At 33.2% G+C, this 12,860-nt stretch overlaps 1 protein-coding gene across 1 annotated transcript; it reads right to left on the bottom strand.

Annotated features, from left to right (window-relative positions):
• Positions 1-8,434: 8,434 nt before the first annotated feature.
• On the bottom strand, positions 8,435-8,920 carry LOC145050923 (uncharacterized). The gene has a single exon (XM_078999102.1). The coding sequence runs from the start codon at positions 8,918-8,920 to the stop codon at positions 8,435-8,437; it is 486 nt and encodes a 161-aa protein (XP_078855228.1).
• Between the last annotated feature and the right edge of the window lie 3,940 nt (positions 8,921-12,860).

Below are 12,860 nucleotides of genomic sequence, written 5' to 3'. Positions count from 1 at the left end.
AGTACTAGAGAGAAAGTTCAGAAATGGTGTGGAAAGGAATGGAGCTTGGAATTTGTATTTATAGGAAAATTTTGGGGGAGGCATACCGCACCATGGGTTGGGGGTTCCTCGGCCCAGAATATGACACATGGCGTTCTCCTAGTGGTGTTGCATTGCAAAGGGTTTAGGTAGGGTTGAAACTTCAAAAATTCATATCTCTCTCATACGAGCTCTACTTTCGACGTTCTTTATATCCATGCGTAGATATTTTCAAGTACTACAACTTTCACTTTATATCCGTCGGCTAATTCTCACTTCATTCTGAATTTAATAGTCTATGAAGATTACACTAGAAAGGTCTGTGTAAAATTCATAACTTCTTCATACGGACTCGGTTCTCAACTGTCTTTATATTGGCAGACTCCTAATCACGAGTTCTACAACTCTCCTTTAGATTGTTTCGGCTAACACCCAACCAAGTTGAATTTCGATTTCTGTGTCCACATTGTTGTGCTGAAACTTCGAAAAATCGTAACTTCCTTCTACGGAGTCGGATTTTGACATTCTTTATATGTACGCTCTCAGTTTTATGCATACTACGTATTTTGCTCAGATTTCTTAGGCTAATAATCAATCTATCTACATTCACTTTTTAGAGTCGTGTCTATTTAATCACAAAACTTCGAAGAAACATAACTTCTTCATACGAAGTCGGAATTAAGTGCTCTATATATCTACGAAAATCGTATCGACGTCTCATACATGTTTATGACAATTACTTGGGCTAAAGAATGTTATATCTCTACTTGAATTTTATAAACAACGGTTTATATTGAATGCTAATAAAAGGAAAAAATGAGGTGTTACAGGTGTTAGTTAAGCTAACACCCACACTTTACCCAAGATCTTTGTTTTTCAGACATTAGAAATCTTGACCAAGACATTAAGGACTAATTATCCCTCCTAAGATCCAAGGTACCAAAGATACCTTCTAAGGTTTAAAGAATAACATCTTTTTATGAGATTAGGTTGAGACAACTCCCTTAGACGCACAAGTTCTAGCAGTAGTCGAAGGATATGGGGATCGTATTACGCCTTAGTAAGCAAAAATCAATGGAATTAAAAAGGCATGCCATAGAGTCGATAGCTTATATCCATGCATTCAAAATTAACATCTTAAACTAAAGCATAAGGGAACATCCCAAGGATGTGAAATGTCACAAGGTAACTATCCTAGGATAAGGTTATCCCAAGACATACAACATTGTTATGTTATCTGTTGGTTTAGACATGGCCGTGTTCGCTAAGCTAAAAGATATGAATATCTTAAATCTAAGAGATTAAATAAAAGTTTTAAAGTAGTGGCCGCATCCAAATATTTCATCCCATGATATATTTAGATTTACTTTTAAGATTGCTTTCCACTTATTATTAAATTTCTTAAGATATACACGATCATGGACCTTTGTCTTTGAAAATATTTTATGTTTGTACACATAGGATTCTTTGTTTAAAAATGCATTAATGACCCAACTCATATTACTTATTAAAAAAACTAAGTATTTTCATCTTTCTAAGATTTCTTTTTATAAAATACTTTTTAAATGACAAAGCGAGGAGTTCATTTTTAATAAGATATTTTCCAAAGATTATTTTTCTACAAAAAATATTTATCGTCCCAAGTATATTAAATACAAATCTCTACCTTTTGAAATTTTCATTACATCAGTGACTTATGATCCAATTATTGTCAGAGAAAATCTGAAATCTTATTCTTGAAGCTTAATCGAGGGTTTAGGTCCTATTTTCTTGTTACTAAGACTTTATATTTTTAAGTTGTAGCAAAATCAAGATAAGAAACATAAAGACTCATTCATTTTCATAAAAAATAAATCTGTTATAATAATTAAAAAACAAACCCATACTACAACATTTGTCTATTGTTTTTTCTCACTAACCCCTTAATTCTCACCCACCTTCTCAACCTTCGAATCCACCTCTTCTTCACCATATGTCATCTTCTATTCTTGTTCAAAGATTTTTCCAAGCTTCATGCTCCCAAGATGCTATGTTACTATCCTAGACATCATTAAACATCTTCACCCTTTCTTCTAACACTGCCTTAACTGTAAAAACCTTAGCTTACTTGGCAATCTCCTTAACTATTCCTCCATTTTCCTCTTTCTTCTCTCTCAACCTTTTCAACTCTTCCTTTTTGGCAAAAAGCTCTTTTTCCTTAAAAAACAACTCTTGGTCCTTTCTCTTTAGCTTTATTCCTTCACCATCATGCTTTGCTCCATCTACATCTTCGAAGCATCAATATCCTTCTTGATATCCTCAGTTCCCTTTAAGATAAATCTGGTTGCCTAAAACAAACATTAGAAAATTAATATATATATATATATATATATATATATATATATATATATATATATATATACACACACACATATATATATACACACATTAGACCTGACAATTCGAGTATTCGAGTCATGAAAACGTGTCAGCCACGAATTTGACACGATACCATTACACGATGAGAAATAAGCTTTATCTTAATTTTTAAGATGTATTTGTGTCGTGTATTCATGCCGTGTTGTGTCTCTAACAAATTCGTGTATTCATGTCAAGATTTGCCAGGTCTGATATATATATATATATATATATATATATATATATATATATATATATATATATATATATATATATATATGTCATACTATACTATAAAAGGAAACATTTTTCCTTTCGTCACATTCGTTTGAAACTCCCATACATTTTTCTTTTCACTGCATTCATTTGAAACTCCCATGACTTTTCAGTTTCTTTCTAATAATGATTATAAGTTGGTTAATAAGGTTAAATAAATATAAAACCTAAAGTGTAATCATATATAAACCAAATTTCAATATTAAAAAATATCTTTATTTCTACATATAAAGTTATCTTTTTTAACTTTTAACTTATTATACTCAATTTATTAATTTTAATATATTGTTGGATGTAAACCATTGTCATTTTAAAACAATAAATTTTGAACAGTTTGTATAAAATACTTAAATTATTAATTTAAATATCATATTATATGGTCAACTTAAATATAAATTTTAGTTTTACTTAAACAACCCAAAAAATATTTTTGAAATAATTAAAAGTGATAAATTGTAATGTATTTCTAATAATGATTCTAATTTGGTTAAGAAGGTAAAATAAATATCAAACCTAAAGTGTAACAATAAATAAACTAAATTTCAATATTAAAATAATATCTTACTTCTACTTATAAAGTTATGACTTTAACTTTTAACATATTATACTTAATTTATTAAATTTAATATGTTAATGTATGTAAACCATTATCAGTTTAAAGCTACAGCTTTTGAACAGTTTGGACAAAATATTTAAAGTATTAATTTAAATATAACATTACAGTTTCTACTTAAAAAACAAAAGAATATTTTATGAATAGTTAAAAGTGATAAATTGCAGTGCTAAATGCAAAAACTAAATTGTAATCTAAATTTAACTAAAATATTTCATAAAGATATTTTTATAATCGTTACAACTTTTCAAATAAGTAGCTTAAAATAACTTACAATAACAATAGTTAAAAATAACTCTATATAAATGATTATATTGTTACCTTTAAAATAAAAAAAACAATGTTTGATTTTTTAAATAATTATAATGATATAAATTAAAACATTAAACAAATAAATTTTAGAAAATTAATTGACAATAACAACAACTATAAATAACATTAATCCATATATTATGTTTAGTTTTATTAGTGAGTAACTTACGGGTAGAAGCCATTCAAACGATTGAGATTATGTAGTTGTAACAGATGTGTATATTATCATAGAATTCAAAATAATCAATATATTATGTGAATTTAATATACGAATTATTATATCAATAACGTTATTGCTATATTAAAAAAAACATATATTTGTAAACACTTCAACTATACAGGTGTTTCCGCGCAACGAGCGGACATTCGCCGTGTATATATATATATATATATATATATATATATATATATATATATATATATATATAGAGAGAGAGAGAGAGAGAGAGAGGGAGACTAAAACTATACATACTTGTTGGATAAGAGTTATCAATTTTTGTTTAACTATTATTGGAGGTAATCCAAGAAAAATATTTTGGCTTGGACTCTTTGAAAGTTTCATTTTCTTTGAATTAGGACTCATTATATTCGCCACCACCCTTTTTTAAATTGAAGGAGATAACTTATTTGACTTCACTAGAGACCCACCGAGGAGAAACTTATCGACTTTAAAACTTTAAAAGAGAGAATTAGAGCGAGCGACTCTTGAACCTGCCAAAATATAGCTAAATCAATGGATATTATGAAATAAAAATCAAAATAATTTTAAAGGAAGACATTGAAACCCTTATCGGCAAAAATAGTTGGTGTTAAAGGATCTAACTCAAAGGAGGGAGAACTTGAAACTTCTTCTAAGTGATACTCTTCAAGAACCTTAAAAGTTATTTTTTCCAAAGACAATATCAAGAATTCTTGACCTTTACTTCGGTATCTTAATGGGATGGAAACTGTAAACTAACAAATGAAATACATATAACGGCTAGGGTTTCATATTATTATCAAAGAGAAGTACAAATACAATGAAAAGGAAAGACATAATATATAGACAAGCTAATTAGGGTTTCCTAGCAAAAAGGCCCAATCATAAAACCCAATACAAAATAAACCCAAAATATTATTAGGTTAACATCCCCCTTCAACCTCACAATGCAATAGCAATAAGCATTGAGAGTTTGTCAGACAGAAAATGGAATCGAGGAGCAGTCAACGGCTTCGTAAGAATATCAGCAATCTGCAAAGAGGAAGGAACATAAGGAAGGGAGATAGTGCCCTTCTGGAGATGATGACGTGTGAAATGACAGTCAATCTCAATGTGCTTTGTGCGCTCATGAAACACTGAATTCTTGGCAATCATTATCGCACTCTCGTTATCACAATACAAAGGGGTAGGGTGAGAGATGTGAACGCCCATATCTGCAAGAAGCCATCTCAACCAAACAATCTTACAAGTGGCGATAGCCATGGCTCGATACTCAGATTCTGTAGAAGATCGAGAAACAACATCTTGTTTCTTGCTTTTCCATGATATCAATGAATCTCCAAGAAAAACACAATACCCAGTAGTGGACTTACGATCATAAACATCACTATCCCAATTTGCATCACTATAGGCACGCAACTCAAGAGAGGATGAAGAAGGAAACATAAGAGTGCGGAACTGAGTACCACGTAAATATCTCAAAATACGAAGAACAGCTCCCCAATGAACAGTAGTAGGAGCAGTGACAAACTGGCTAACCACATGAACTGCATGAGCAATATCCAGTCTAGTGACAGTCAGGTAAACCAAACTCCCAACAATGGTACGATAAAGACTTGGATCTGATAATGGGACACCATCAGTTGGAGAGTACTTTGCATTACTCTCTATAGGCGTATCAACTGTTCGATTATCCGTGAGTCGTGCACGTTCAAACAATCTGAAATATACTTCGTTTGAGATAAAAGATAACCCTTTGGAGATTGAGCAACTTCAATCCCCAAGAAATAACGAAGTAATCCCAAGTCTTTCATAGAAAAACGGTGAGCCAAATCACGCTTTAAAGACTCTATACCATCATGATCATCACTAGTAATAATCATGTCATCTACATACAAGGAAAGAATAATCCGCCCTGCATTCGTACATCGAATAAATAGAGCCGAATCATGGTTACTTGGTTGAAAACCAAGAGAAGTAATCACCGTAGAAAATTTCTCAAACCAAGCACGAGGGGCTTGTTTGAGGCCATATAGAGCCTTCCGAAGTCGACAAACTTCACCTGGTCGGTGAGCAATACCAGGGGGAGGAGACATGTATACTTCTTCATGAAGATCGCCATTCAAGAAAGCATTCTTGACATCCATTTGATAAATCTTCCATTGACGAATGGAAGAAACTGCAATCAAGGTGCGAACAGTCGTCATTTTTGCAACAGGAGCAAACTTCTCCTCATAATCCATACCATACTTTTGCGCGTACCCTTTCGCAACAAGTCTGGCTTTATAACGCTCAACGGATCCATCAGACTTTGTTTTGATTTTATAAACCCAACGACAACCAATCGTGTGTTTTCCAGGTGGAAGCGGAACCAGATCCCATGTATGAGTCTAATAAAGAGTTGCAAGTTCCTCAACCATAGCGGTCTGCCAAACGGGATCAGAAATGGCCTCTTCATAGGATGTTGGCTCAGAGAGACGATGTACATTAGCAATAAAAGAGGCAAAAGCCGGTGAGTAAGAGGAATAGACAAAGTCAGGAAGCTTTGTGGACTTCTTATTACGATAAGGTCTCGATGGAGGGGGGTCTTGATGATTTGTAGGCAGAGGATCAACGATAGGTGCTGGATCAGCCACATGTGGTGGATCAGCAGCAAGTGTTGGATCAGTGACATGTGGTGGATCATCAATGTCAATGCTAAACGGATCAATAGTACAGAGCTCCTCTCGGGTTGCATCATGTGACTGAACAGGAATGCTATAGAATGGAATATGCTCCAAAAAGGTGACATTGCGAGATACATACAGTTTCTGATTTGAAGGATCATAGCACCGATAACCTTTCTGACCAATACCATATCCCAGAAAAACACAAAGAGCTGATTTTGAAGACAACTTATCTCTCTCTACATGAGGCTTCAAGACAAAACATGTACACCCAAATACTCGTAATGAAGAATAATCTGGAAGTTGTCCAAACAACATTTCATAAGGAGACTTCCCCGAAGAGTACGCAGTAGGAATGCGATTAATAACATAAGTAGCGGTATGAACAGCTTCTCCCCAAAACATATTGGGAACTTGAGCAGAGAGTAGTAAGGATCTAGCAGTTTCTAGGAGATGTCGATGTTTTCTTTCTGCAACACCATTCTGTTGAGGAGTGTCTGTACAAGATGATTGATGTATAGTGCCATCAGATGCCAATAATTGTTTAAAATCATTGGAGGTAAATTCTCCTCCCAGATCACACCGAAAACATTTTATGACAGCAGAGTGTTGAGTCTTGACAATAGCTCTGAATTCACTATATATGGTGAAAAAGTCAGACCTGCGCTTCATAAAATAAACCCACGTATAACGAGTGTAATCATCAATGAATGAAACATAATAGTTAGCTCCTGACTTGGAGGTTATCGGAGAGGAACCCCACACATCAGAATACACAATATCAAAGGGAGCAACAGAACGAGTGACACTTTTATTAAACGGTAAAGCAGAAAATTTTCCCAGTTTACAACCACAACAATCAGAAATATCATCAAATTTCAAAGAGCCTAACACACTAGTGGAAACCAAAAACTGTAAACGAGACGCTAAAACATGTCCCAAACGAGAATGCCAAAGATAAAAAAGAGACGATGAAGGGTTTAAACAAAAAGACGACAAATCGACACTAGATGCAGCAACATCAACAACATGTAGTTGCTCTAAGACATAAAGCTCCCCAAGTCTACGGCCTATCCCAATCACCCTCCGAGACCGAATGTCCTGTACACAGCAGAATGAATCAGAAAAGAAGACCCAACAACCAGATTTACACAACTGACTGACCGATGCAAGATTCAAAGCAAGTGTAGGAATGTAATACACATCTGTTAAAGATATATAAGGAGTGAAAATAGAACCAACACCCTCTACTGACATGGGTGTAGCACTAGCAGACATAACAGAGACAGGTGTACGAGAAGATAATGAAGCAAAAGATGAAAAATATGGTGACATGTGATGAGATGCACCAGAATCCAATATCCACAAGGATGAAGGAATACCTGACGTGTTGGATGAAGACAGACCTGAATGAGACATGGAAGTTGACATGGCAGTTGGATTGGTAGCTAAGAACTGTCTGAACTGCTCAACAATCTGTGGATCCAAGGCTGATGGTGGTGTGAAATCTGTTTTATTCTCAACTGAAGGTGTAGCAGCAGCATACTGTGCTAGCCTAAAAGATGAAAAAGAGGGACGTAACTGTCCAGAAGACTTGTTCTGCTGTGAAGACTGAGAGTATGCTGGTGATCTTGTTTGTTGTTGCTGTTGATTTCCCTTGCTTGTCAGTAAAGGACAATTTGCATTCCAATGGTTTTTCTTCTTACAGAAAGCACACTCATCAAATGCAACTCTGGGACGATTTTGGTTTGAAGATTGGGGTCGTTGTGAAACAGCAAAGACAGCAGGATTGGCTGTCTTGGGAGCTTTGTCAGCATGGGACTTGATACGAGTTTCTTCAGCAATCAACTCGTGAACAACCGAATCAACAGTGGGAAGAGGTGTACGATGCAAGATTGATCCACGCAGACCTTCAAAATCTGAACGTAATGCCATCAAGAACTGAACCAAACGTTACTCTTCCCTTCTATCAATATAAGGCTTAAAAGCCTTCAACACATCAGGTTCTGTAAGAGCTAACTGATCCCACAAATCCGACATAGCTACATAAAATTCCTGAACACTAAGATTGTTCTGTTGGAGGGCTCGAATATCAAACTCTAACTGATACTGCTTTGCAAAGTTAGATTGAGTATACAACCTAGCCAAGTGATCCCAAACCTCCTTTGTTGTGTCATACTTCGCCAACTGAGTACCAATAGACTGGATGACAGGATTATTAATCCAAGTAATGATCTTGGAGTTATCCGTCTCCCATGAATCCAGTAAGGTTTCATAATTAGCGGCCTTCTCGTCTGTTGGTTTCTTCTTGTCACCTGTAACAATCCCCCACATAGTCTTGCCCCGCAAGAAATTTTTCATAACATAACTCCAATAGGCATAGTTTTTGCCATCAAGTTGAATACTAATGGACTGAAGAGAATCATCTCTTGGGGCCATATTTCAATATCAGTCAAATAGTAAATACGAGTAGTAGCAAAAAATGATCAAGATCTCGAAATCAACAAAGCTAGACGAAAACGAAACCCTCAAAACCGACAAACGAACAAATCAAACCAAACCAAATACAGAAACGAGCAAAAAAGGCATACCCCAAAATTGCAATGGTGACAATGAACAGTACACGTGAATAGTGTCGATGAATAGTAACCGTGAACAGTACTCGTCGGTGAACAGTGTCAATGAACAGTAATCGGTGAACAGTAACCGCGCTATGAACAATGTCGATGAACAGTAATCGATGAACAATAATCGATGAACAGTAATCCCCCCCCCCCCCGATGAACAGTACTCGCCCCTCAAAAAAAATGAAAAACTACAGATAATCAACCAAGCTCTGATACCATGTAAACTAACAAATGAAATACATATAACGGCTAGGGTTTCATATTATTATCAAAGAGAAGTACAAATACAATGAAAAGGAAAGGCATAATATATAGACAAGCTAATTAGGGTTTCCTAGCGAAAAGGCCCAATCATAAAACCCAATACAAAATAAAGCCCAAAATATTATTAGGTTAACAGAAACAAGTCTTCAAACAGTGGAACTACCTCGCACAAGAAAAAAAGAAGACAACCTAATCGCGACTCAAAAACATTGAAGAAAGTAGAAGTCCCTCCCTATTTAATCCAAACAGGAAAAGAATCCCCATTTTCCAAGATTTCCTAATAACAAAGAAATATTTTCTTTGCCACCCGAAGTTATGACAAGATGATCCAAAATAATGCAGGAAGAACCAAAATCATGAGATTATAAATGTTGGTAATTTTGGGAAAACGAAGATCAAGATTCGAAGTCTTATTGAGATGGTTAACCCAAAACAAGATACACTAGACAATATCCATAATTTGGGCATAAGGATAACGAGTAATATCAAACTAACTGAAAAATCAAAGTTGGAAAAGGAAAAAAGTCTGATTTGAAAAGGGACATAATGAAAGCTTATTCAAGATGACAATATGAAATCAGGTTTTAACTTTACATCGTAAGACTTGAAAATTGTTTGTGCAGGAAATTTCCCTCCTGAACAAATATACTCGTTTTTGTTGTTTGAAAAGTTACTAATTACCTTTTGATTTTGAGAAAAGTTACTAATTCCCTTTTAATTTTGAGAAAGGAGACAACAAGGGCTTTATCCATAGTGCTGAACAAAATGAGAAAAGAAGGAGACTGACGATTAGCTAACGGTAAGAAAATAAGAGGCTCCAAAATCAATTTATAGGAAAGAAATACACCTAAACAACGGGTAAAATTCAAATCTCCCAAGAAATTGAATAGTCACCCCGTCCCTTCAGCATATATCAGTTAAATTTTCAAAGTCAAGAAATCTACAACTCCTGATGAAGATTTCTGGGGGCAATTATTATGGGTAGAATTTTCTCCTTACCATTTAAAATTGCACTAACATCCCGCCCAAGCTCAAGATCATGGATTTAATCAATATCTTGGACTGCCATTGTGTTTCTTGTAGTATCTTGTGGATGAACTTAGAGCCCGATTAAAAAGGAATAGACTAGGTCTAAACACATGTGGTCAATGCCTCGTAAATGTTGAAGACCATCGTAAACGTCAGGTCAAGCGTGGATAAAGGAAGATACCAAGAATGTCAGAATGTTAGTTATAATTAATATGTATATAAAGCCTAGCTGATTATCATTCAGACACACACACAAACACACACACACAAACACACACATATATACACACACACTCTGACGACCACATTCTCTCTGAATCTCTCGACACTTGAGCATATTTATTCATTTCTAAGACCAACTAACACTTGTAATTTTATTTCGGTTTAATTTAAGTTCTAAGGCATGTGATTTCATCACCTTCTGAGGTTTTATGCCGAAAATTCAAGATGATTAAGGGCTTTCCTCATCATTCATTGCGTTCTTGGATTTATTTTGATTTACTTACTATTATTTAATCGTTAACAACTTATTCTCTTATTTTCTTGGTTCTTAATCAATTTTCATTGTTAAAATTACTAAGATATCTTCCGGTTTATCAATATATTTTTAAGTATCTTAAGCCTTGTTACGCAAATACACTTATTGAATCACTTTAACATTATCTTTGTCCCAAATATACTTATATTTATTAAGAAATACTGCACTTTAACTAAATAGTTTTCTAAAATTTATAGTTTTCTACTCAGGATCTTGTACACAACCAAGATCTTCGGCATATTTCAAGATCTTAAACATTTTTACTTATATTTACCTTATTTCAAATATCTCACTACACTTATTAATTTGGTTACGAAATAAGTTTGTGATATATATATATATATATATATATATATATATATATATATATATATATATATATATGTGTGTGTGTGTGTGTGTGTGTGTGTGTGTGTTTAAAAGCCAATATTTGTGTGAGAACTTGAAAACTAATTTTTCAATTTTTTTTCTTAAAACTTCGGCATCGGCACCTCATCTAGATTATCGGACATCTACAACCAGGAAAAAAGATACAAAAATAAATGAAGAATAAAAAAAATGATTTTTAAAAAATGTGCATATATATTTTGTATTTTTCAAATATTTATATTAAAATTCTTGAAAAACACAAAGTATATATATATATATATATATATATATATATATAGTTTACACTTTTCATTTTTTTTTGTGTTTTTTGAAACAAACACCATGTTGTATTCAAAATGAGACATTAAGAACGTGTTTGGCACGGAGCGTTTGAGATATTTTAGTTTTTAGCATTTGAGAAAACGCTCCATTTAAAAGAGAAAGTCTCGTTTGGCACTACAACCTTCTGGCGTTTAGTTTAATCAAAATGCTCCAAATCCAAATATTATTTCATATAGTGTTTAACAAAACGCCACAAGATACAAGTTACCCGCTACCAGTTAGTTTTTCCGAACACGCCTTAATGCCAAATCTAAGCTTTAAAAAAAATTAAAAGAAGTTTTTTTTTTAAATGTGCATTTATGCACATTTAAATATACATCAAATGTGCATATATACATATTTATAGTCATCAATTCTTTTGTGTGTTTTTTTGTTGAAATGTGAGTTGTTAAAATATTGTGGTTGTGTTGATTTTGACAATTAAGTAAAAAATAAAAATAGTATATATATATATATATATATATATATATATATATATATATATATATATATATATATATATATATATATATATATATATATATATATATATAAACAATCTTAATTCCTGTATGGCATAGGTCCTTAATTGAAATGACTTGTGCATAAAATGGCTACTCCCCCTCCCCTATGACTGAGCAAACCCGTAGCAAATCAAATTCATTTAGATTTATAGCTTCCCTATCTATAACCGCCGGTGGTGCCTTGGAGCTAAGCATAACCTCAGAGACAAATCTTATTTCTTGGCAGTCCTGGGTGACATTTAAAACTGTTTGGTAAATAATAAGGTTAGTGGAATTTACGTAAAACTAGATACTTATTTAATTTAGAGAAAGTTACATTAATAGTTAATATCTTTAAAAAACAATTAAACAATAACCATATTTTTGTAGGCCATTATTGGGAAAATCTTTTATTGTGATATATTTTACTTATATGTTGTTTTTATTTAATGTAATAGAAGCTTGTCAAATTGTTATTTATTTATTTGTTTATTTTTGTAGATTTGCTCAAAAAATGATTTTTCCTAAACCACAAGATTGACAAAAAAAAAAAAAAAAAAAAAAAAAAAAAAAAGTGAATAGCATAACAACATTACGACATGGATGATGGGAAGCTGTCGTATATGTGGTTTTTTTTGTAAGGTTAGAAGGTAAGAGAGAATTAGTTTGTAGTTGGTTTTTTTTTTTTTTTGTAAGGCTATAATGGTGGTAAGATTAGTATGTTGTGA

Source organism: Lactuca serriola, chromosome 5, assembly GCF_051521515.1.
Source record: "Lactuca serriola cultivar US96UC23 chromosome 5, Lser_US96UC23_V15, whole genome shotgun sequence".
Taxonomy (NCBI): Eukaryota; Viridiplantae; Streptophyta; class Magnoliopsida; order Asterales; family Asteraceae; genus Lactuca; species Lactuca serriola.
Note: the sequence above shows the minus strand (reverse complement) of the source record. Positions and strands in the feature narration are given on the sequence as shown.

Bases quoted from the DNA above. Each gene is read 5' to 3' on its own strand.
- LOC145050923 (XM_078999102.1), bottom strand. From the start codon at position 8,920: ATGGCCCCAAGAGATGATTCTCTTCAGTCCATTAGTATTCAACTTGAT.